Source organism: Octopus bimaculoides, chromosome 4 (assembly GCF_046866305.1).
Source record: "Octopus bimaculoides isolate indiv1 chromosome 4, ASM4686630v1, whole genome shotgun sequence".
Lineage (NCBI taxonomy): Eukaryota > Metazoa > Mollusca > Cephalopoda > Octopoda > Octopodidae > Octopus > Octopus bimaculoides.
In genome coordinates, this window is record NC_142931.1 from 42,490,662 (window position 1) to 42,513,271 (window position 22,610).

Here is a 22,610-nt window from a genome sequence, read left to right on the forward strand (position 1 = left end):
TTTACCCAGACTATTTTTATTCTAGCAGCTACACTCTCAGAGCATCCACCCCAGCCACTGACTTAGTCACCTAGGAAATGGAAGCTATCAACTACTTCTAGTTTTCCCTCCTGGCATGTGACTGAAGCTGTTTTCTGCACATTTTCAGTGTTTATTGCCCCTGAGAATCTGCCACACATGAAAACTATCTTCCCAGTTAGCCTTCCTTTGATATTGCTGCATCTCTTATGTGTCAATAACTTACACCGGGTACATCTTATGGAGTTTCTACCAATCCCTTTTCTACAGATTGAGCAGGGCCATCTACCTGAAGGGATTTGTGATTTGTCTGCTTTTGCTAGATTGACTCTAAAGCCCTTTGATTCTAGACCTTGCTTTCACACCTGATACTTCTCTAGTTCTGATAGTGACTCAGCTATTAGAGCAAGGTCATCAGCATAGACAAGCTCCCAGAGGTATCCTGTCTTGAATTCCTCTGTTATTGCCTGAAGAACTGTTCCTTGGTGGACCCCTACCTCTACCCAGAATTCTTCACTACACTCATTGCCAATCCTCACCTTACTGACAGCATCCTTGTACATGGCTTACAGAGCTCCCACTAACCACTCGTCTATCTCTAGTTTCCACATTGACCACCAGATAAGGGATCAGGGGACTCTGTCAAAGGCTTTCTTTATGTCAACAAAAGCCAGGTACAGAGGTTTATCTTTGGCTAGGTATTTCTCCTGCAACTGTCTTACCAGAAATATAGCATCAGTGGTGCTTTTCCTTGGCACAAATTCAAACTGTATCTTGTCTAAACTAACTCTCTCCCTAATTAGCTGGGCTATGACCCTCTCCGTGACTTTCATTACTTGATCCCATAACTTGATACCACTGTAATTATTCGTACCTAATGCATCACCTTTACCTTTGTAGCAGTTGACTATGGTGCTGCTACACCAGTCACTGGGTATGATTCCTTCGTATATCACCTGATTGACTATACAAGTGACTAGACTATAGCCAACACTGCCAGATATTTTAAGCCTCTCGGTGGTGATTCGTGATGGGCCAGGGGCTTTCCCTGTCTTCATACTCTTCATTGCTTTATCTACCAAGGTACTGTCAATTTGCATAGCTGGTCCCTCTGTTGGGTTGACATTTGGCAGACTCACTTTCTCCCATTCATTCTCTTCATTTAGCAACCTTTCATAGTTGCATCTCCAAGTCTCTCACTTTGCAGCAAAAGAGAAATCATTTTGATATCCTTTCCTTGGGTTACATGAACTCTAGACCTGCAGTGGTACTCTAATGACCTAATTGGGTTACAGGATGAACCTTCATTAATTAATGACATTAGAGGAGGAAATTGAAACTGTATTTAACACGCCTAACAGAAAAGCTGTTACCTATTACTATCATAGATAAATGTGTGTGGGGGTTGTGTGTATGTTTGAGGGGAGAGAGAGAGTGGGGAAGGGAATTTTGTAAATCTATAAAAGCGGATTGAATAAAACAAAAGCTGTTTTATAAATAGGAATAATTCTTTTATGATAAAGCACAAAAGCCCTTAATAATTGGAACTACTGAAAAATTAATTTTACCCCCTCTCTTAACAAAATATAACATAAGAAAGAAAATAATTGACAAAAAAGAAAAAAAAAAGGTACTAATTTAACTAACCTTTGCTCACATTATCCCCATATTTCAATGCTGCAGCATTTTCCATCTGTAGCTTTCGAAGCCTAAATTCAACACCAAATAACAGTAAAAGTCATAAAAGTGAACTGGAGAGGTTCCATGGACAAATATAAAACTTCTGTTCTCTGGGGGTTTTTTTCCTTCTCAAGAATGTTATACCTTTTGTCAATACATAATAGTGAAAAAAAAAAAAACACACACACACAAACAATGATGATGATGACGCCGCTGCCACCACCACCGCCACCACCTGGCAGGGGTGTAGCACCGGCACTTGTGATTTGATGTCCCAAGAAGTCGATTTCTGTCACACCAAAAACGCACTTGGTGGGGTTGATTACTAAACCATACTGTTCCAGCCAATCAAAAAGAGTCACTAGGTGCTTGTTATGTAGCTCTGCATTTGGGCTTATAATAAGGATATCATCTAAGTATGCAAAGGCAAAATCGAAATCTCTGCACAGTGTCCATCAGGTGTTGGAAGGATCTTGCCACATTTTTCAGCCCAAAGGGTATACGTAGGAATTCGTACAGACTGAAAGGAGTGATCACAGCGGTTTGTGGTACATCGTTGTCTTGTACTGGTATTTGGTAGTATCCTAGGATGAGGTCAACCTTGGAGAAAACTGAGCACCCAGCTACTTATGCTGAAAAGTCCTGTATGTGTGCAGTGGGGTAGTGGTCAGGTGTTGTATCCGCATTGAGACAGCAGTAATCTCTGCAGGGTTGATAACCTCCATTGGATTGGGGGGGGGGGGGCACATGTAGGGATGATGACCAGGGACTGCTTGATCAGCAAACTGTGCCCAATACCTCCATATTATCGAACTTGGCTTTTGTGACTGTAAGTTTGTCTGGTGATAGACTATGTGCGCGGCTGTGCACTGGGGGGGGGGGATATGGTGCATCACCCTGTGGTGGGGATGTGGCACGTCACCCTGTGTGGGGATGTGGTGCGTCACCCTGTGGTGGGCTGTAGGTTTGGAGAATGTCAGAGTGGTGAGATTGAGGTGACTTACAAGAAGATCCAAGAATTCGCTCTTGGTCTGCGAGATGGTTGCTATGCAGCAGGGCAGCATGTGCAGATGTTGCAAGAGGCACGGAAGCAAATGTGTTGTTGAGGAGGAGTCTTCTGCACAAATCAATCAGTAGCAAGTGTGTCTGAAGAAAGTCTGCACTCATTATGGGCTGATGGACACCAGCGATGGTGAATGCCCATGTGTATTTTTGTGAGCCGATGTTGAGAGAAAGAGTGCAACGACTGTATGCCTCGATTGTGGACCCGATGGTGGCTGTTAAAGGTTGGCTCTGCTTTCCATGACAGAGGTCCCTTGCTGATACTGAGATCACACTGACTTCTGCTCCTGCGTCGATTAGGAACCTGCGTCTGGAGCTGCGATCGTGGACATAGAGGAGCGTCTAGTCATGTCTGCTGGCTACCAGGGTGTTCAATGGCGCCCAGCCCTGGAGTTTCCCTGAGTCACTGGTGAAGGGGTCCCGAAGCTACATAGTTTGCACTTATCAATTCTGAAGGCTTGGAATCACCTAATTCCTCCTCCAGTATCTTGGCTGCCGCTTCTCTTTCATCATCATCATCATCATCATTTAACGTCCGCTTTCCATGCTAGCATGGGTTGGACGATTTGACTGAGGACTGGTGAAACCGGATGGCTACACCAGGCTCCAATCTGATTTGGCAGAGTTTCTACAGCTGGATGCCCTTCCTAATGCCAACCATTCTGAGAGTGTAGTGGGTGCTTTTACGTGCCACCCACACGAGGCCAGTCAGGTGGTACTGGCAACGGCCACACTCAAATGGTGTATTTCATGTGCCACCCACACAAGAGCCAGTCCAGGGGCACTGGCAACGATCTCGCTCGAAAGTCCATTACACATGCCACGAGCACAAGTGCCAGAAAGGCAATGCTGGGCACAGGTACCATCCTGATTTCGCTTTCGCTTGCCCCAATAAGTCTTTGCAAGCTGAGTTTCGTGTCCAATGAAGGAGACGACGTTGGCATGGGTGCCAATCGTCGAATTTAGTTCGGTTTTGATTTCAGGTGCCATCCCGATTTCGCTTTCGCTTACTCCAATAAGTCTTCGCAAGCTGAGTTTTGTGTCATCCACTAGCCTATTTTTCAATATGGCGTATTTTTTCATAGGTAGGGGATGGGTTAAAGTGTCCTGCACCCTTGTTGCTGTGTCTTCTAGTGCTGCCACAATGTGCAAGTACTTCATTTGGTCAGCTGTTACCTTGTTTACATCGAGTTGACCTTCTGTCTGCATGAACTGTGGTAGCCTCAGTGTTGTTTTGTTGCTAGCCATGTTTATTTCGATAGTGAGAGCTGGTATTCTATCGTCGGGGTGACCAGTTATAGCTTTGTTAAGCTATATGCAAGCAAACTAGTGGTGATGAGAATACATTTATCAAAGGTTCATTACTTTACGCACATCAGAGCTTAAGTCGTCAGTTATTTCTGTTTAGTTCACTCAGATTCGTTTCACACTCACCGTTGACATTCTTTTGTTTTGCTTTTCCTACTGGGAGTTCTTTTTGTTTTGCTGCTGGCCAACTTACTAGCTAGCATGCAGCAAAGTTTCTGTCTACAGTTTGTCAGTCATGAATCCTGCTCTACAGGAGTATCTTATAAAATGATACAAACAAATGACAGAAACACAAAGTTGATGTATTAGTTTCATGTTTGAATGAAGGAAAAAAATTTAGGAATATTTTTGTGTTTTGGACTGTTTGCTGTATTGGTATGGCAGACTGACCTTTATGGGGCTGAAGTGTTTCACCAACTCCTTAACGTTCTTTTCACTGCAAATTACACCCTACTCCCCACTGCATCCACTGCTACTAATAACTCTGTAAGCCAACACACGTCTTTCTCTTTCTTTCAGCCACGACCACTAATTTTCAAGGTCCATGCACTCTGTACCTACATTATGTATTTCCACCCCACTCCCAAACTGCTTAACAATTTACAGCTAGCTCATAGTTTTCATTGACAAATGCCTGACAGAGTTCAATCCAAATTCTTTCACCCTTGATTGCTACCGGCTACTTTCATGTCTATGAAACCAATTATATTCATCATATTCATCATTTAATTCTTCTTTCTCTCCCAACTCCTTTTCACTAAAGGTATCAAATTACCTGACATTGACATTCCTCACAGTAGTGGTAAATACTTTCTCAACTATAACACCATTTCTGCATTTGGTATCTCTACTACTACACTATTCTCATGTAACTGGGGTGGTTATGGCAACAAGGATAGATACCCACTACACTGAGCACCAAATTTTCAGTCAATTCATCAAACTCCACTTTTCTCAATTCCTTCATCTCTGCAGCCTTGATCATGACTTGAAACCCAGTCTTGATTCACTGTCAGACACTTCAAATGACTTAGATACTCACTTGTCATTGTCGAAGTCATTCATACCAATGACTGTAAATATTGATTGCTCTTCCCTCTTCTCATTCCACACCTGCTCCACCTATTATATTGACAACTGTAACAACAACACCAATAAAGGTAATATTTTCCCATAGCTGACATGATTTACATGGAAGATAGGAAATGATCAATTATATGATGACAATGTATATTTACAACCATCATGGTGTGTAGACAAGGGTATACACACCCACACAAATAGATATATAAATATACATACATACACACACACGCACACACACATACAATAAATATTAGGCTTCTTTCAGTTTGTGTCTACCAAATCTACTCAGAAGGCTTTAGTCAACTCTGGGCTATAGTACACAGTCAAACGCATGTGTATGCATGCAAATGTATTGCGGTGTGTGCAAATGCCTAAGTGAATCTGCACTGGGTTACAAAGAGCGAAGTCACTGTTTGTAAATGGGCTGCAACTGGTCACATTTGTTGACAATATTTGTCAACAAATCATCCACTAGAATAAAATATCAAAAAAAAAAAAAAACCCAGCAACAGTAGATCATCAAAATCCTACCGCTGATATTTCTCTATCTAACCCATGCCAGCATGCAAAAATGGATGTTAAAACAAATGAAGAAATGAACACCATTTTTGTGGGTATATGTCTAGGTGTACATGTAACAAAAACACTCTTTACATAATTATTAATTCTTGTCTTAAAGCAAGTTTGATGTCTTAGAGGTATGGTTAACACTTTAGCATTTAAATCAGTCATATCTTGCCAAAATATTCTACCAATTTTATGTTCAAAATGGCCAGATCCAGCCTCTTAAACTTATGCTACAATGTCATCTTAAAAATAAATAATCATACCATTGAAATCTTGAAACTATGAGACAGTGTATGATTAATTCAAAACAATGTGGATAAATAAGCATTACGTTTGACAGAGTAATCTGAATGTTAAAAGGTTAATTGTAAGTGTAACCACATGAATATGATTTCAAACATTTTACAGTGATTGAAGAAGTGAAATAGCAAAATGGATTTAGTATTTGATCTTTAGTTCAAAAGTCTTATGTTAAAATTCAAATTTGCTGCAGGTGTCTTGCTGTGTATTTGGACAGTACACTAAATTCTTTGAGACTTGCTTCATCTAGATGTAAGGAATATGCACAAGAGTATTTAGGCATGCTGCCTAAGATATATGGGGCAAGATTTCTCTTTCTTCAATGTAAGACATGAAACTGAAGCCTAGTACCAGAAGTTTAGAACTCGTTTAAGTATTTAGTAGACATATTTTACATTTATCAATCGTCAAGGCTTACACATACTGGATTATTATACTTGTACATAGACAATAGTAGAATGTTTTTACTCCATGTTTCAGTGATTAACAATATAAAAAGTGTGAAGCTTGTATAATATGATGGATATTTTATACATCAATGCACATAATCAGTATGATTCATTTTCAGCATGGAAGCATAAAGCATATTTGATTAAAACAAATTAACATTGACATAAACTTTTGTAAGCAAAGCACAAAGATATATGCACATTTACCCATATGTAACAGTGTTAAACAACAAAACTCAATAATATTCATAAACATAATAAATAGCTGACACATAAATGCGTGTATGTATATACCTGATGTATTCTTCAGCTGTTACACAATCAATAGCTTCTTTGAGAGATTTTCTCTTGGTGGTTCCACCAAATACAACATGTGCCTTGTAGGGAAAAATAAAATCATTTAAATTATATTGAATTTTATTTACATTTTGGGGATAAATTGATCTGTTGAGGAGGAGACAAAATGAGACTGTGACCAATTCAAGGACATAGGAAATGCTAGTGGAATAACAAATAGGATTGTTGTTGCTGTTTCATTCCAGATCAGCTCAGATTAAACAAGTGATCTAGTAATGATTATCCCAACTTTTTCAGACACAGTGTATTTAGGACTACATTATTTAGTTTGCCCTTGTTTTAAGCTAACAGAATATGATTTGAGGAGATTTGGCTATTGTTTCAAGCAAATTAAGTAGCTATGAAGAAGATCTGTCACTGGTTTGCAACATTTAGGACTCAAAATGAAAAGTGGGTTCAGTTTTTCTAAATGCTTACTTCACCACTATAGAGCACATTACATATACATTAGGAGATAAACTGACCCCATTATATAACTAAATCAAAGTGGTGCTGAAAAGTTAGAAATTCATATGCTCTGAGCAAACATCACAAAGTACCATAAGTAAGCTTGGAAAATTGACAAGTATTTAGTTCTGCCCATGTATGCATGCAAGATAGACGTTAAACGATGATGATGATTTTGTTAGCTCACATGCAACAGGAAGCTACTCTAGTTTATATCACATTCGAATAATTACATAAGTTGGGTACTCCAGTAACTACACAACTATGATACAAAATTATTTTACTAACACTGGATATTTTGTCTCATAGATCCATGAAGAATAAACAGGAAAATCAGTCTTGGAGTTGAACATAAAATGCAGAAGTATGAATTTAATTGACAGTAACTCTACTGTTTCTGCCAATACTTGCCCTCATTAAAATTCATTCACTTCACAATGAAGAACAAACATTTTTCTAATTGAATAAACATCAACAGGATACATATTTTCTTAGATACAACAAACATTTTGTACAGTCTTTTATAAAGGCAGTGAATCTTAACTTCTGTCATCATCTCAGTATAATATACATTATTTTATTAACTCTGATAGTATGACAACTTAATCTTAATTCAACATAGAATAAACAATTAGGATTGAAGATACAATCATCTTCATCATCACTGTTTAACATCTGTCTTCCATGTTGGCATGCGTTGGACTGTTAGTCAGGATTCAATGAGCCAGAGGACTATGTTCAGCTCCACTGTTTACTCTGGCATGGTTTCTATGGCTGGATGCCCTTCCTAATGCTAACCACTTTACAGAGTGTCCTGGGTGCTTGTTTTTTTTTTTTGTGACACTGGCATTAGTAAAGTTGTCAAGTAACTTGAAAGACAAAGGAAAAGGAGAATCCTCTTTGACTGAATAGGGTTGTAACAGGGTGAGAGGTTGCTTTATGCCAGGTGTTTTGTTATGCAAAAGATACATGGCTATCCAAAATTATATAACAGTGGTCAATGAGGTGTCAGAGGGTACTCTCAAGGTACAAGACGTTTAAAAGAGAATACAGACTGAGGAACAGGAAACGTGGGTAGATAAGTTCATAAGAGTGAGCGGAGAGTGGCAAATGGTTATAAAGGGAGGTAGAAGTTAATGTAGAGAATGATGTACAAGGGTGGTGGTGTGGTCGATGGTAAATATGAGCATAGGAGAGAAAGTAAAGGAAATAGCTAAGGAATGTGATAAATGACCGTTCAGGAAGGATGGGGAGCAGCATTATGATAAACTTGTGGATAGATCAGTAAAAAAAGAGATGATGTGTGAGGTAGGAGAGTAGAGGAGAGAGAAAGATGTACAGTGATAGGGATGGAAGTCAGGGATATAAAGTAGTGGCTATAATGAGTGGAAACAAAGATAGGTGGGTGGGTGTCAATGGCAGATATGAGAAAGCATTGAGAAGGATTGATGATATGAAAGGGTGCAGAGAATGAGATCAAATGGGTGAGGGTGTTAAAGATGAGGTATGGCAATTCTAAGATGTAGCTCAGAGGAGAGAGAGAGAGATAACTGTAGAGAGAGATAACTGTAGAGAGAGATAACTGGAGAGTGATCAGTGGAAAATATGATGAAGGGATAATACTGAGAATGAGGGATGGATGTTGAAAGAAGTGGTTCCAAGGAGATGGGGAAGAAACTCACAGCACAAAGTGGATAAAGTATGTGCAAATTCTGCAAGCATGTAAAAGTGGATGTGAAAATGAAGATATTGCTGCTGATGATGATAATTACAGTGATTGGAGAAGTGAAATGGTAAAGTAGATATGGTACATGATCTTAAGTTCAAAAGTCTTGAGTTCAAATTCAAATTTACAGATGTTTTGTTGTGTATCTGAGTAATGCATGAAATCTCTCACTGCATTTAGACATCAGGAACAGGCACAAGATTAGTTGAGCATGTTGCCTAAGATATCTGGAGTAAGATTTATTCCTTATCAACTTGAGTGTATAGACATAAATACAATGCTTTTAGGACTTCACTTTCACCATGATTGTTGGGTCTTATCAAACTCAGTGACATTGTCATCAATCTCGACATTTTAAGATCAGCCTTCACTGCTTTGTTCTATAACTTCCTGGGTCTCCCTCTAATGCAAGTTTCTTACAAAAGTTTCATTCACTTTATTGATCGGCACTTCTTTATACAGCTGTCATTCATATGCACCAAGTGACCATACGAGTGCAGTCTTCTCTCTTGCACACTACATCTGATTGTTCTTATGCCAAATTTTTCTCTTAACAGATCTGTATGCTGTTATACATGCATACTGATACTGCACATCCTTTGAAGCTTACTAGCTTCATTCCATTCCATTCTAGTCATCACATGTCCCTTGAATTTGGAGCCCACATTTCACAAATATTAACACAAGTATCATACAACTTGCTTTCACTCCAAGAGAGAAATCTTTTGTTACTAACAGAGGTTATTGCTCCCTGAACTTTCTCCTTCCTATTCTTATTCTAGAAACTATTCCTTTAATAATAATATTCTTCTCTACTAATAAAGTGAAAAAAAAAAATGGTAGGGGATTGTCTGTAAGATTGATGTCCTGCACTACCTGATTATAAATTTAAATCTTGTTTTCTCCATACCCCACTCAGCAAATCACATTAGTCTAAACTGCCTCAATTATATTAAATACACCCCACCTCTCCAAAAAATACAATTGTTTAGAGAATAAATAATTTTGAGATTACATTAATATGAAATACATTATGAAATTAGTTTCGGTATATTTAGTGAAGTGAACATAACTACAAATAAACACAGTGGCTTTTATCACAGAACATTGGCCTAATAGGCAATTTCTATTAATTTATTTTTTCTTTCAATTTATGCAGTGAAGTATGATGAGCGACTCTAGACTAGTTGTCATATAATTCTAACCTCCTCACTGCTTCACATACTAACCAGAAAAATGAAAAAATACTAGTCTTTGACAGGTATCATGCTGGTGTCACAAAAAAACACTCTCAGTATACTCTGCAAAATGGTTGGTGTTAGGAAGGCCATCCTGCCATAGAAACCATGTCAAGTGAAAATGGGCAAAAGAGACTTGGTCCCTTGGCCATGAATCAGAAGGCAGAATTGACTTGGATCATGATGACCTACCATAAACATACAGGCACAGAAAGCAAACATAAAACAATGGTAATAATTTGCATTGAAAATTTAATTTCCATAAATGTAATGTTTCTTTCTTTAAATCCTAGAAGCTTTATTGATTTATCAAAAAAAAAAAGAAGAAAAAAAACTGAGTGTAATCCAACAGTTTACCTGCTGTAATTGTTTACAGTTGTCTGACAGGATTTTCCAAATGAGATGGACTTGCTGCTGGACATATATTTCAGAAGATGGTACAAGATGAATACAACACCTAACAGGCTGATCCTCCTATGATGAAAAGGAGACATGTCAGAACAATTTTACATTATATTTATCTACTGATTCAACTTTCTTTTATATCCATTTTCCTATGCTTATATAGCTAGGAAAGGTTTCGTTGAAACAAGTATTTTAACAGTTACCTACCCTTATTGCTCATCACTAAGGCAATTTTTTGCCAAAAAGTTAAAATTCATAGAAACATTTATTTCAAATTTAAAACCAAATATAAAAAGCTTTTTTTTTTTATGATTAGTCATTGTAATTAATCACTTTTTAAAGTTAATAAAGTTATAATCATACATACAGTAAAGTTAAAATAAGGTTTTAAAAAATTAAATTTCACTAAAAATAATTTTTTTTTTATTAGATACAGAAAAGCATAAATGACATCAGCTGTTGTAAAACAGTTTTCAATGCTCAAAAATTTGTTGCAAAAGATAGGAATTTTTTTGCTTACAAATATAAAGCATTATATCATATTGTACAATGATAAATTTCCACAATATTGTTTTAAAGCTGTTTTGATAATACTTGTGTATCATAAAGTAATCAAAACTATAGTGAACTCCCTAATGTTTAAGGATTTATTAATAATAATAAGGTTAAAATCTGTGAATTAAGTTTAAAAAAGTATGAAAATAAGGTTAAAATCAAGCAATTTTAAATATTAAAAAAAAAAATTGTCCTACTAATCACTCAATGTGAAGATGAAGTGGAATCAATTTTCTGCCAGTGATATATCATGACTGTATTCATGGCACTAAATAATTAGTGCCATGATAATTAGTAATAATTATATATGATGACGAGAAAAACACAATAGCTAAAAATGTCTATTTAACTTTGATCTTGGCAAGGAAGGGTGACAATTCTGAACATGTTTCAGTTTTATTAGATTTTCTAAGTGGAATTTAGGTTTTTCTATAATCGCCACATTAGTAATAAGAGAATCATTAAAGGATAAATAACCAAGGACGCCACCTACACCAAAAATAGCAGCCAAGTTACATCACACTCAATGTAGTTATGATGTAAAATCTGATCAATAAACAATTCTTACACAGTGAAGAGAAAACAGTTATGCTTCAAGGTCAGATTAAAATTTTAACCAAACTGAAACAAGCAGAGTTATATACCCTGAATTAAGAACACAAGTTTTATTACTATAGTGGTTATGAGGTTTGAACTAAAGATTGACTGGTCAGTTGTAGTTTGACATCAAATCCATTAGCATTGGAAATTTCTCATATTTTGCTATGACTTAAAAACATTTAATGTATGTGTGTGTATGTGTATGTATGTGTGTGTGTGTATGTATGTGTGTATGTATATGTGTGTGTAACTCAACATCTCTAAACATGAAGTAGGTTTACTTACTGACCTTTTGTTGTAGAACTTTAGAACAGGATTCAAGTTGAGACACCCGTAACATTAGAAGTGTTGGGTCATCACCTTCAGTGACTGAAAAAATTAGATAAACGACTCAAGGTAAAAAATATAGAATATTAACATTCTTAAGCATACATGTGATAGATGATATTTAGATATCTATGCATGAAATTGATATCATTGTGATGGATAATCTCAGAGGATAGAATCTCTCTTGCCTCATAAATGTCTAGAATAGTGCCATAGTTTTATCCTTTGTACAATCAGTCTGTCAAGATGTTTCATGTATCTCACTTGTAGTATCTTATAATAATTTGAAATTAAGAAAAATCTTTAATCTTACCCTATTAGGCCTACTTTCTCTCAAAGAAGGGCATAGAAAAGAACCAACAAATGATATTATCAGGAACACATAACAAACAAACCCAATAGACTCAGTCTTTGGTAATATTATTAAAAAACAACAAATCATTTCTTTTATTTTCATGTAACACAATGTCATGAAAGTTATGTATTTTTCTTACATTAACCTTTTACTTGTTTTACTTTCTTATATTAACCTTTTACTTGTTTTACTTTCTTATATTAACCTTTTACTTGTTTTACTTTCTTATATTAACCTTTTACTTGTTTTACTTTCTTATATTAACCTTTTACTTGTTTCACATTTGATATACAGGATATATTTTTCCATGTGTCCATATATCACATGATACATAATTCCATTTTTATTTCAGCTACTAGAACAACTTGGGACTTAGAGAAAGGGAAGTTTATATTACTCAGCAAACTGAAAGTCTGGAAACAAGCATGGACATTCAGGACAAACATATGAAAATGCTTGGGGCAGGCAAAGGGTTAATTAATAACTAATAAACACATGATCTGCAAGCCTGAATAAAAATGTAGGTATTTCAGTTTTGATTTTTACAAGGAGAAGCAGCAACTTTCTTAGGTGGTCTCCAATTTTCTTCCTTCTTTGATATCCTTATATCATCATCATTTTATTGTCCATTTTCTATGCTTGCATGAATCAGATGAAACTTCTTGAAGTAGGTCTTCTATGGCTGGAAGTTCGTTCTTCCAGTTGCTAACCCTCAATTGTTTCCAAGCAAAATAATATCTGGGGCAGATATTATTTTGTCACACAACACTACAAACAAATGACACTGTTTGTATGAATGTTGGTTCTGTTTACAATTTGTATACAGATATTAAGACGACAAAGACACAAACATAATCACACATGTGCCATCAACATCATCTTTTAACGTTCATTTTCCATACTGGCAGGGGTTGGACGGTTTGACTGAAGACTGGCAAGCCAGGAGGCTGCACCAGGTTCCAATCTGATCTGGCAAGGTTTCTACAGCTGGATGCCCTTCCTAACGCCAACCACTCTGAGAGTGTAGCAGGTGATTTTTATGTGCCACCAGCACGGGGGCCAGTCATGTAGAACTGACATTGACTATGCTTGAATGGTGCTTTTGAGATGCCACCAGCACGGTAGTCAGTCAGGCAGTACTGGCAATGACCACGCTCGAATTGTGCTTTTTATGTGCCACCGGCAAGGGAGCCAGTCAGGCAGCACTGGCATCAACCACACTCGTATGGTGCTTTTTACATAAATATACAAACACATACATATGACAAGTTTGTTTCTGTTTCTGCCAAGCAAATTCAGTCATAAAGCATTGATCAGTATGTATGAGAAGACACCTTCCAAAGGTGCCATATAGTAAAACTGAACCCAAACCACTTGACTGCAAAGAGAATCTCTTAACCTACAACTATTCCTGCATGTCTACACAGTCTAGTACATTATTTTATCATATATTTTTTTTTATTCCCTTCAAACATTTTTTGAATGTTTATTCAGTTAGTAATCACAAATTAACTCCCTTCGTGTCACAGGGTCCATCAATATTGCTATTGGTTGACAGGCTGAAGCATTTTACTGTAGCTCTCTAGTTTAAAAAAAAAAAACAAACTGGCACTGCTTATACTAGCATATAATCCTTCATCAATATTTTTATTTCCATCATGGTGATGAGCTGGCAGAATTGTTAGCACACCAGGCAAGATGCTTAGCAGCATTTTGTGTATCTCAATGTTCTGAGTTGAAATTCTGCTGAGGTTGACTTTGACTTTCATCTTTTCAGGGTCCATAAAATAAGCACCAGATGAGCACTGGGGTTGATTTAATCAACTTGGCTCCTCTCCCAAAACTGTTGGTCTTGTGCCAAAAATTGCAAGCAATATTTTTATTTCTATTAGTGATGTAGTTATTTTCCAAGTGAACCATGCTCTTGGTTTTTGACTGAAGTCATTTCACTTCCTTATATTGTTAATGACTTTTGGATTAAGTATTTTCCCCACTCTTTCCTAAAAGTCTTAAACTTGCTAATTCTTTGTTAACGATTTAACTTTTTTTTTTTATACTGCTTTATCTTGATATAAATAGAAATATAACCAACCATATAAACCAGCAGAGCCAAAAACTTGATAAGTCCCATTACCTACTAGTTCAATTTAAGAAATAAAATTTTGAAGATGCTACAATGCAACATAACTAGTACAACATAGTGGACTATGCAATATAGTTCAAAACTATGGCACATCTTCTATGATCTACTCTCAAATATCCAATCTATGAAAACTGCACAACAATAAAATAAGATTTTTCTCTGTTTGTAATAGAATATTACCTTTCACTAAATGAAGATTTTTATCAAATCCTTTAATTCTCTCACATTTTCCTTCTTCAGAATCTAAGTAATTTTTTAAATCTAAAACTATATGGTTTTGTACAAAATCATCTTTATTTGATGTGACTGCACTGTTTGTGGAAAAGTGATGCCTGAAATTGGACTTGTTGGCTGCCTGACACAAGGTTGATTGTACTGCAGATGACCCACATGGCAAAGAAGCATCAACAATTTTCTGGGAAATGTGTGTTGCATTCAACATCTGAAGTAACTCTGCATCCCACTGATTAGAGTCTGAAATAATCCCTGCTACAGAGTACCTGGAAATGAGAGAAAAACATTTTGAAAGCTATGTTAACTCTGGTTCATAACTTTACAAGTGTAAAACAAAAAGAAATTTCAAATCAGAAACTATAAGACTTGATAGATTATGCAATGTACATTCAGTAAAACTATTCATATTGAAAGTATCTAGGGTGCAGGTTTCAGCTGAATCTTAAAAGAATACAAGACTTTAATTTAGGTTAAAAAGGTAGCTAAGACATCTCTCTCCCTCTTCATTTAACATTTAACAATCAGTAATGTAAGCTAACAAAACACCCAACAAACTAGACAGTTTTGTGAACAAACTCTTAATCTGCATACCATTCATCACTGCTGATGTTACTACATTCTCCTCTCTCTCTTCTCTTATTTTAACAATATTTATTCTCTTTTACTACCAATACAGTCACTCCAGGTATAACTTTTCAAAACTACATGCTTCTGGAATTCTCTTCACATATACTTTCTAATCTACAAATTAAGAACAATTTGTTTAGTAATTAAAAATACAAACACATGAGTGTAAACTGAAATTTTTAATGACAAGGCCATGCACATATCCATTCAACATCTAGAAAATACATTTTACTAAGAATGGCCAAACTATTTTCTCATTTTAGCATATTCAATATAGTTTGAAGAAAAAATTGACCTTGCCTAATTAAGAATATCATGCATGATCACACTAATCTTGCTTATCATTCCCAAGTCCCCAGCTTACCAGAGACTAAGAAAGTAAGATGTCTAAGGAAGTTGCTCTGTTGGTATTTAAGACATTGACCATCTTATTTTTATAGCAGATTTAGAACTTAAAATATATGGACCTGATATCAAAGGTCATATTAAGCATGAAAAATGAGACTACACATGATTTGCATTCTACTAGAGTAGGATCATACTTGTCTTTAGAGAACAAAAGTTGATACAGATTCAGTTTTCTTTTACACACAAAATCAAAAATAAAATAAAATTTACACAGAAAGGACAATAATACTCTACATACCCACTGGCAGTCAATAATTTCATGATGTGATCTAATAAAATAATTTCTCGGATGTGTTCAAGGTGATCAAGAGATTTGTTCTGCTGTGTGTTGATATGACTACAGTTGACAAATATGTTGTAGCCCTGTCTGTCTGATATTAGTCCATACTGGTTACCCTGCATCTGAACTAATTTTAAAACATGTTGAAAGGCATGAGGACGTTGAAGGTGAAAAACTGCCACAGCTTCCTTTGTTGGTTGACCACAAGTCACAGGTATTGACCATGTTTTGCTTCTTGTCTCAATCTCAGAATATATATGCTGCCAAGTCTAGAAGAAATAAATTTTCATAAATATTAATTTAAAATTTCCTTTGAATTTTAATTAACTTTCTCAAATTTTATTAGATATAGTGAAATGAAAAATAGTTTAGCTCTTCTGAGCAAAACATATTCCTGAGTTATTTACTTTTGTAGAAGGAAAATGAATACATGCATGGTCACGTGGTTAAGATGTTCACTTCACAAACAGGTATTTCTGGGCTCAGTCCTACATGGACAAGTGCTTTCTACAACACCTTTAGTTTATCTCAAGCCTTGTGAGTGAAATTGAGTAACTACAAACTGTTCAAAGCCTGTCAGAGTGTACTCATTTTTAGATGGAAGACCTAATCTATTGCCTGTTGCAGTGCCAACATATAATCTTTGAGCGTCTTTAGCAGAGTCCATTCTGACCAGATTTCCTGACTGAGCATTATTCAATATGTTGATATGCAGACTTATACAACTCTTGAGTCATCAGTTCTCTCCTTTGTTTCCCACAACCAATTTCAGAACCAGTCTTTCTCTGACTTAACCATTAATAATCTTATAATAATTCTGTTTGTCCTTCTGTTACTTAACCTGTCTGTAATGCTTCTACGTGATTAGTTGAAGGGAAAAGAAGAGGGTGGGGTGAATGAGGGATGCGTGAGAAGAGGAGGGGAGGGAGAGGTGGTAGTGAGTGAAATGTGTAATTGTTTTTTTAACTAAGTTTTTTACCTCCATTACTTAGCTCATCTGTAATGCTTTCACATGACTAGTTGAAGGGAAAGGTGAAGAGCGAAAGAAGAAGGAGAGAGAAAAAGAGGGTAAGATGAAGAGTGAGAGTGAAAGGAGAGTGCTGTGTATTAAGCATGTAAAATTGTGCATAAAGTATATAAAGTATATATATAAAGTGCATTAAGTAATCATCGTATTCCAATTTCCTCCACTTTTAAATGATTAATAGATGAGCAGCTATCTTTTGATACAGATACAACACAGGCTATGCATTCAGGTTTTTGGATAAAGTTTACAGAAATAACCTAAGTTTACCATTAATTCTGTGAAATATGCATGGGTCTTGCTAGTAAAAACATTAATAATTAAAAATGAGAAAATGAAAATAAAAGGAAAAAATAAATTATTTTTTAAATGGTTGAGTGGAGAAAGGTATTTGAATATTTACAGCAAATTTGTTTGTTGATACTGGGTAAATTCTGTGAATGTTAGCTCACGTAGATGTGGGATGTGGTACTAAATTTTCAAGGAATAATAGACAGAAAGGAATGTTTTATTCAATGAGATTTTCCTCTTATTTATTTAAAGCTACAAAATCTTAAGATAAACTCTCACATTATATGGAGTCCTATATAGTATTCAATCTTATTACTATACATTTCTCATTGTGCATTAAATCATTTAATGCCAGTAAACATTTAAAACTTCAAGTTGCCGAATACAGATGAGTTAAGATTCCAATAAGTGTACAAAGTCTATTACAGAAATAAAACGAGGAAATTTAGGTAAAGACAGCAGATAGGAATATAGGTGTATAAGTACCAGTAATTTAGTTCTATATTTAAGAGATGAGGAATTATGTACATTATTTACAATTGACGGATATTTGTCCTTATCTTGTGTGTTGTTAACACGTTTCAGCTGATAGACCCTCCAGCCTTCATCAGGTGTCTTGGGGAAATTTTGTACCTGGGTTCTCATTCCTAAGGTATTTTTCGATGTTGTTGTTATTATTATTATTATTCAGGTCACTGCCTGGAATCGAACTCGGAATCTTGGGGTTAGTAGCCCACGCTCTTAACCTGATGAAGGCTAGAGGGTATATCAGCCGAAACGTGTTAACAACAAACAAGATGAGGACAAATATCCGTCAATTGTAAATAATGTACCAGTAATTTATTTAAATGATAAAAAAAAAGTGGATATTGTTCAAAGAAAGGATGGTAAAGCAGATAATACTGCAAATTTTGCTAAACCACAAACCAAGAAATGAATGAAATTACTTAAAAAAAAGCATTTGAGTAAAATCTTTATCATAAATCATTATTAATAAAAATTATAACCCATCTCTTCTTTTTTAATTATGTGAAAAAAAACACACTTTCTCTCTGAGAGAGCTTTTGGTAAATTTAGTTGTATGTGCAAGGGAGGTAATTAGTTCCCAAAGTTTAACAAAAAAAGAAAAACATAGCGGTGCTTCAATATTCACATAGCCCACTGTATGGAACCAATAAAAATTAAAGCACTTAATCTTTTATTGATTATTTACTAATCTACAATAGCCTCAGGATTTAGATCTCAAAGTAAGCAAATTAAAATTTTAAATTGGGGAGGGGGAGGCGGAAGAGGTAGGGGGTTGAAATTATAAAACATTTTTTCGCATATTCTTAATCTCCGACATATAAAACGTAGGAACCCGAATTTTTTTTTCCAAAAAATGCATTTTTCAAGGTGAGGTGCGAAACTGCATTAACCCCAAACATTTTAAATGCTTTTTATTTTGTATATATTGCATTGCTTGCATGCAATCAAGCAATCGCGTGCTTTGTTTCCATGGTGTTGGCATGTAAACAAATGGGTTATCTCACCGCGCCGACCATAATTGTGGAAGTTGCAAAATTTCGGGTCTTTATCAACATCATCATCATCGTATTATCCCACAAAATATTGCCAAGTCACAGACGGGTTAAGAGATGTCAATAAAATTTGTAAATTGTTCTTGTCAAAGGAATAGTTGGGTAGCTATGGTGTGTGCTGCACAGGACAGCTCTTGGAAGTGCCCACCACCATGAGCCCTCGTGTCTATACAGACTTATATAGCAGACCCCAAAGCGCCGGCCCCACAAAAGCGTTCCTCGGAGCAAACCACTCCACTCGCTACACTAATGCAAAGGGGAACTAAAAAAAGAAAGGAATAAAAAACTTGGTGCTTAATTGTGTTAAGTGGATGAATGACTCCAATTCTTTCTTTTACTTAATTGATACTTAAGGTAGGTCTGTCGTAGTAATGGTTTCATTAAATGGAGATATATTTCTTTATTGCCCATAGGGGGATAAACATAGAGGGGACAAACAAAGACAGGTAAAGGGATTAAGTCGATTACATCGACCCCAGTGCGTAACTGGTACTTATTTAATTGACCCTGATAGGGTGAAAGGCAAAGTCGACCCCAGCGGAATCTGAACTCAGAACGTAACGGCAGACGAAATACCACTAGGCATTTCGCCTGGCGTGCTAACGATTCTGCCAGCTCTAAATGGAGATAAATAAACTTTTGGCTCTTCCCATCTTAATTAACAGACATGAAAAATTAGAAGAAATTTTGCGTTCCTCGACATCTGCGCCCAGAGGCGACAGTACCCGCCCCACGACCTACTACCTGGTACACATCCGTGACGGTGGAATGGATCTGTTTGGTCGCAGAAAGATGGTCTAGTTTAATAACAAAGAATTTCATGGAGAAGTAATCATTAGTCGTCTACGATACAGGAGTGTGACAGAAAATAGATATATAATTATTGCTATCGAATTATCTAAAGAATCAAGAGGGACCAGTAATCCAAGCCATAGAAAACTTCTATTTTAGTTATATGGGTCTTCCCTTACACACGGATATCCGTCGTTCGATCAAGTGTATTACAAGTGAATTAGATGTGCATTGCACAGACACGTGTACCATTAACGTATTTCTTTAGAGAATCAGCGTGAAAAGGTTGTATCTTTGAATTGCAAGTACGATCCATTTGAACGGCTGCTATACATAGTTTTGTCAACTTAATTTTAGTCACAAGATATCTCGAGAAATTGTTATTTTCTATGGCTTCGTCCAGAAGTCAAAGAAAATGAGTTACACGAGATACCATGCGGTGAGATTGAACCGGAACCAATAAGTCCAGTAACAACATTACAAGAACATATAAACATGGGAGGCTACTGTAATAATTAACCATAATGACAAGTAGATCAGTTTAACTTAAACACAGCCTATTATCATAGTTGGAAACATTAAGCGTTGGCATTTAGTAAGGTAAATCAAGGAGATACAGACTGTAAACATTGTAATCGTGTATTAACATCAAATTTCATTACCTCCGAAGATATATCAGATAGTCGGCCACGTGGGATGATCGCATCGCCATTACGAAGTCGTTTGCTTCTACGATATATCACCGTATTCTTTTTTAAATTCTCCTCATTATTTTTAAGTGGTGAATGTTCAAATAAAAGAGATAAAACTTGGTCCCAAATACTGCTATAAACTTTCTGCATGGACTGCGCCATGATTAAAAACGGGAGATAACTCTCAATTCTTTAACTTCAAAAGGTTTTTGGAATTAGTGTCATCTTTCAGAGTGTTTCGGAGTTTCTATCCTACTACAGTTGGATTTTTTTTTTTTTTTTTTTTTTTTTTTTCCATATTATCCTACCTCAGTTAATACTGCAATTGTTTTATCACAGACATACTGGAGTCGAATGAATTGCTTAATAAGGATTTCAAATCTGCCTATTAAAAAAATCGTTAATGATTTGCAGTTTAAGATGCTTCCTCGTTCCGGACGCAGCTGTCCGTCATCGCCACCGTCGTCATCATTATTATCGTCGTCGCTGTTGTCGCCACCATCACTGCTATGACAAGTTTCCTACATCTTTTATTTGTTTCAGCCATTGGACAGCGGCCATGCTGGGGCACTGTCTTCAAAGACTTTTAGTCGAGAGGATCGACCCCCAGTACTTATTTTAAAGCCTGTTGGTTATTCTGTCTTTTATATCGAATCGCTAAGTAACGGGAACAAGCCCATACATAATCACACACACACGACAGGCTTCTTTCGGTTTCCGTCTATCAAATCTACTCTCACAAGGCTTTGGTCAACCCAGGGTTACAGTAGAAGACACTCACACACAGTGGAAACGAACCAGGAACAATGTGGTTGAGAAACAAGCTTCTTACCATACAGCCACGCCTTATATACATATTTAAAATGGTAAATATCTGACATATTACATATTCTCTTTATGCAACAGTTTTGAATAAGCTGTATAGCAATTAGCATTCATAAAATTTATAAATCCATACTTTGAAAATGTTTCCCACCTCCAAAAGGAGAAGTAGTACTGATAGCCTTTGCGAGCCTTCCCTCCCTGGCAATTATCAATGCATGTCTGTGTATTGGTTTTCAGTGAGAACTTCTTCAGGTCAATACCTTCTCAGAAAATCTATGTAGAGATGGAATCGGTTCATAGGTTAGTTAGCGTAGGTTTTGACTAAGAAACGCATTGAGATAGCATAAGATGAACAGGTGAGTGAGTCATGTAAACTTGAGTAAGGTGATAAGACTACTTTCTAAATAAAGCGTGGCTGTGTGGTTAAGAAGCTTGTTTTGCAGCCAGGAAGATTCTCAGGTTTAAGGATCCACTTTTCATTTTTCATCATCATCATCATCATCATCATCACCATCATCATCAACATCATCATCATCATCGTCGTCATCCCTAGACATTTGTTTCCTTTGTTTCCATGGCGTATAAGTTACTCAGTTTCTCTGGTGTATAAATGACCAGGATCACAGCATTTCCCCCTGAACGACAAGAGGGGTCCGTAGCAAGATTATTAATTTACAGCTGAGTGAACTGGATCAACGTAAAATGAAGTGTTTTGCTCAAGAAAATAAAGCATTACTCGATCGGGTAATAAAAATCACGATTTTGCGATTGTGAGTGCAAAACCCTAATTACTAGGACACGCGCTTTCACCTTTTCGTTTTTGGCGTTCAAAAACTGTTCCTAATTCACATCGTTAAGTGAAGAACGAAAACAGAGAAAAATTTAAAGGAAATAATGCAAGGGTTTTTCAAAGACAAAACGCGAAGAAAAAAGTAATGAAAGGAAATAGGCTGTAAAAATGTGTTAGTCTTTTATTTTTCATATCGTACATTCATTAGTCATAATTCATAAATTTAGATTTGTGAAATATTTAGGAAAATATATTTGAGCTATGAGAAGGAACATCAAAACTGACTCTTGAAAGTTTGCGAATACTTGGTAAATAGTTAGTTGTCACCTAAAATATAAAAGGCGAATAAATGTTTAGGAAATTTATGGTGAAAATATTGTTAAAATATTACTGGAAAGAAAAAAAAATAACAAAATAATAAGCAGTACATTATAGAATTAGATT

The 22,610-nt window shown here is 36.1% G+C and overlaps 2 protein-coding genes across 3 annotated transcripts in view; both read right to left on the minus strand.

Moving 5' to 3' along the window:
- Positions 1–20,809, minus strand: part of LOC106881746 (DALR anticodon-binding domain-containing protein 3) — a 37,607-nt gene extending 16,798 nt beyond the window's left edge. Inside the window, exons 1-7 of the mRNA XM_014932239.3 lie at positions 20,522–20,809; positions 16,131–16,441; positions 14,804–15,123; positions 12,088–12,167; positions 10,596–10,712; positions 6,765–6,847; positions 1,666–1,727 (exon numbers count right to left, since the gene is read on the minus strand). Coding sequence (XP_014787725.2) covers positions 1,666–1,727; positions 6,765–6,847; positions 10,596–10,712; positions 12,088–12,167; positions 14,804–15,123; positions 16,131–16,441; positions 20,522–20,713 — 1,165 coding nt within the window. The 5' untranslated portion in view covers positions 20,714–20,809. The remainder of the gene's footprint in view (positions 1–1,665; positions 1,728–6,764; positions 6,848–10,595; positions 10,713–12,087; positions 12,168–14,803; positions 15,124–16,130; positions 16,442–20,521) is intronic.
- A 1,513-nt stretch (positions 20,810–22,322) lies between these two features.
- Positions 22,323–22,610, minus strand: part of LOC106881680 (WD repeat-containing protein 64) — a 64,761-nt gene continuing 64,473 nt past the window's right edge. For both annotated transcript variants that reach the window (XM_052967031.2, XM_052967030.2), the window contains exon 33: positions 22,323–22,493. In XM_052967031.2, coding sequence (XP_052822991.2) covers positions 22,407–22,493 — 87 coding nt within the window. In that variant the 3' untranslated portion in view covers positions 22,323–22,406. The remainder of the gene's footprint in view (positions 22,494–22,610) is intronic.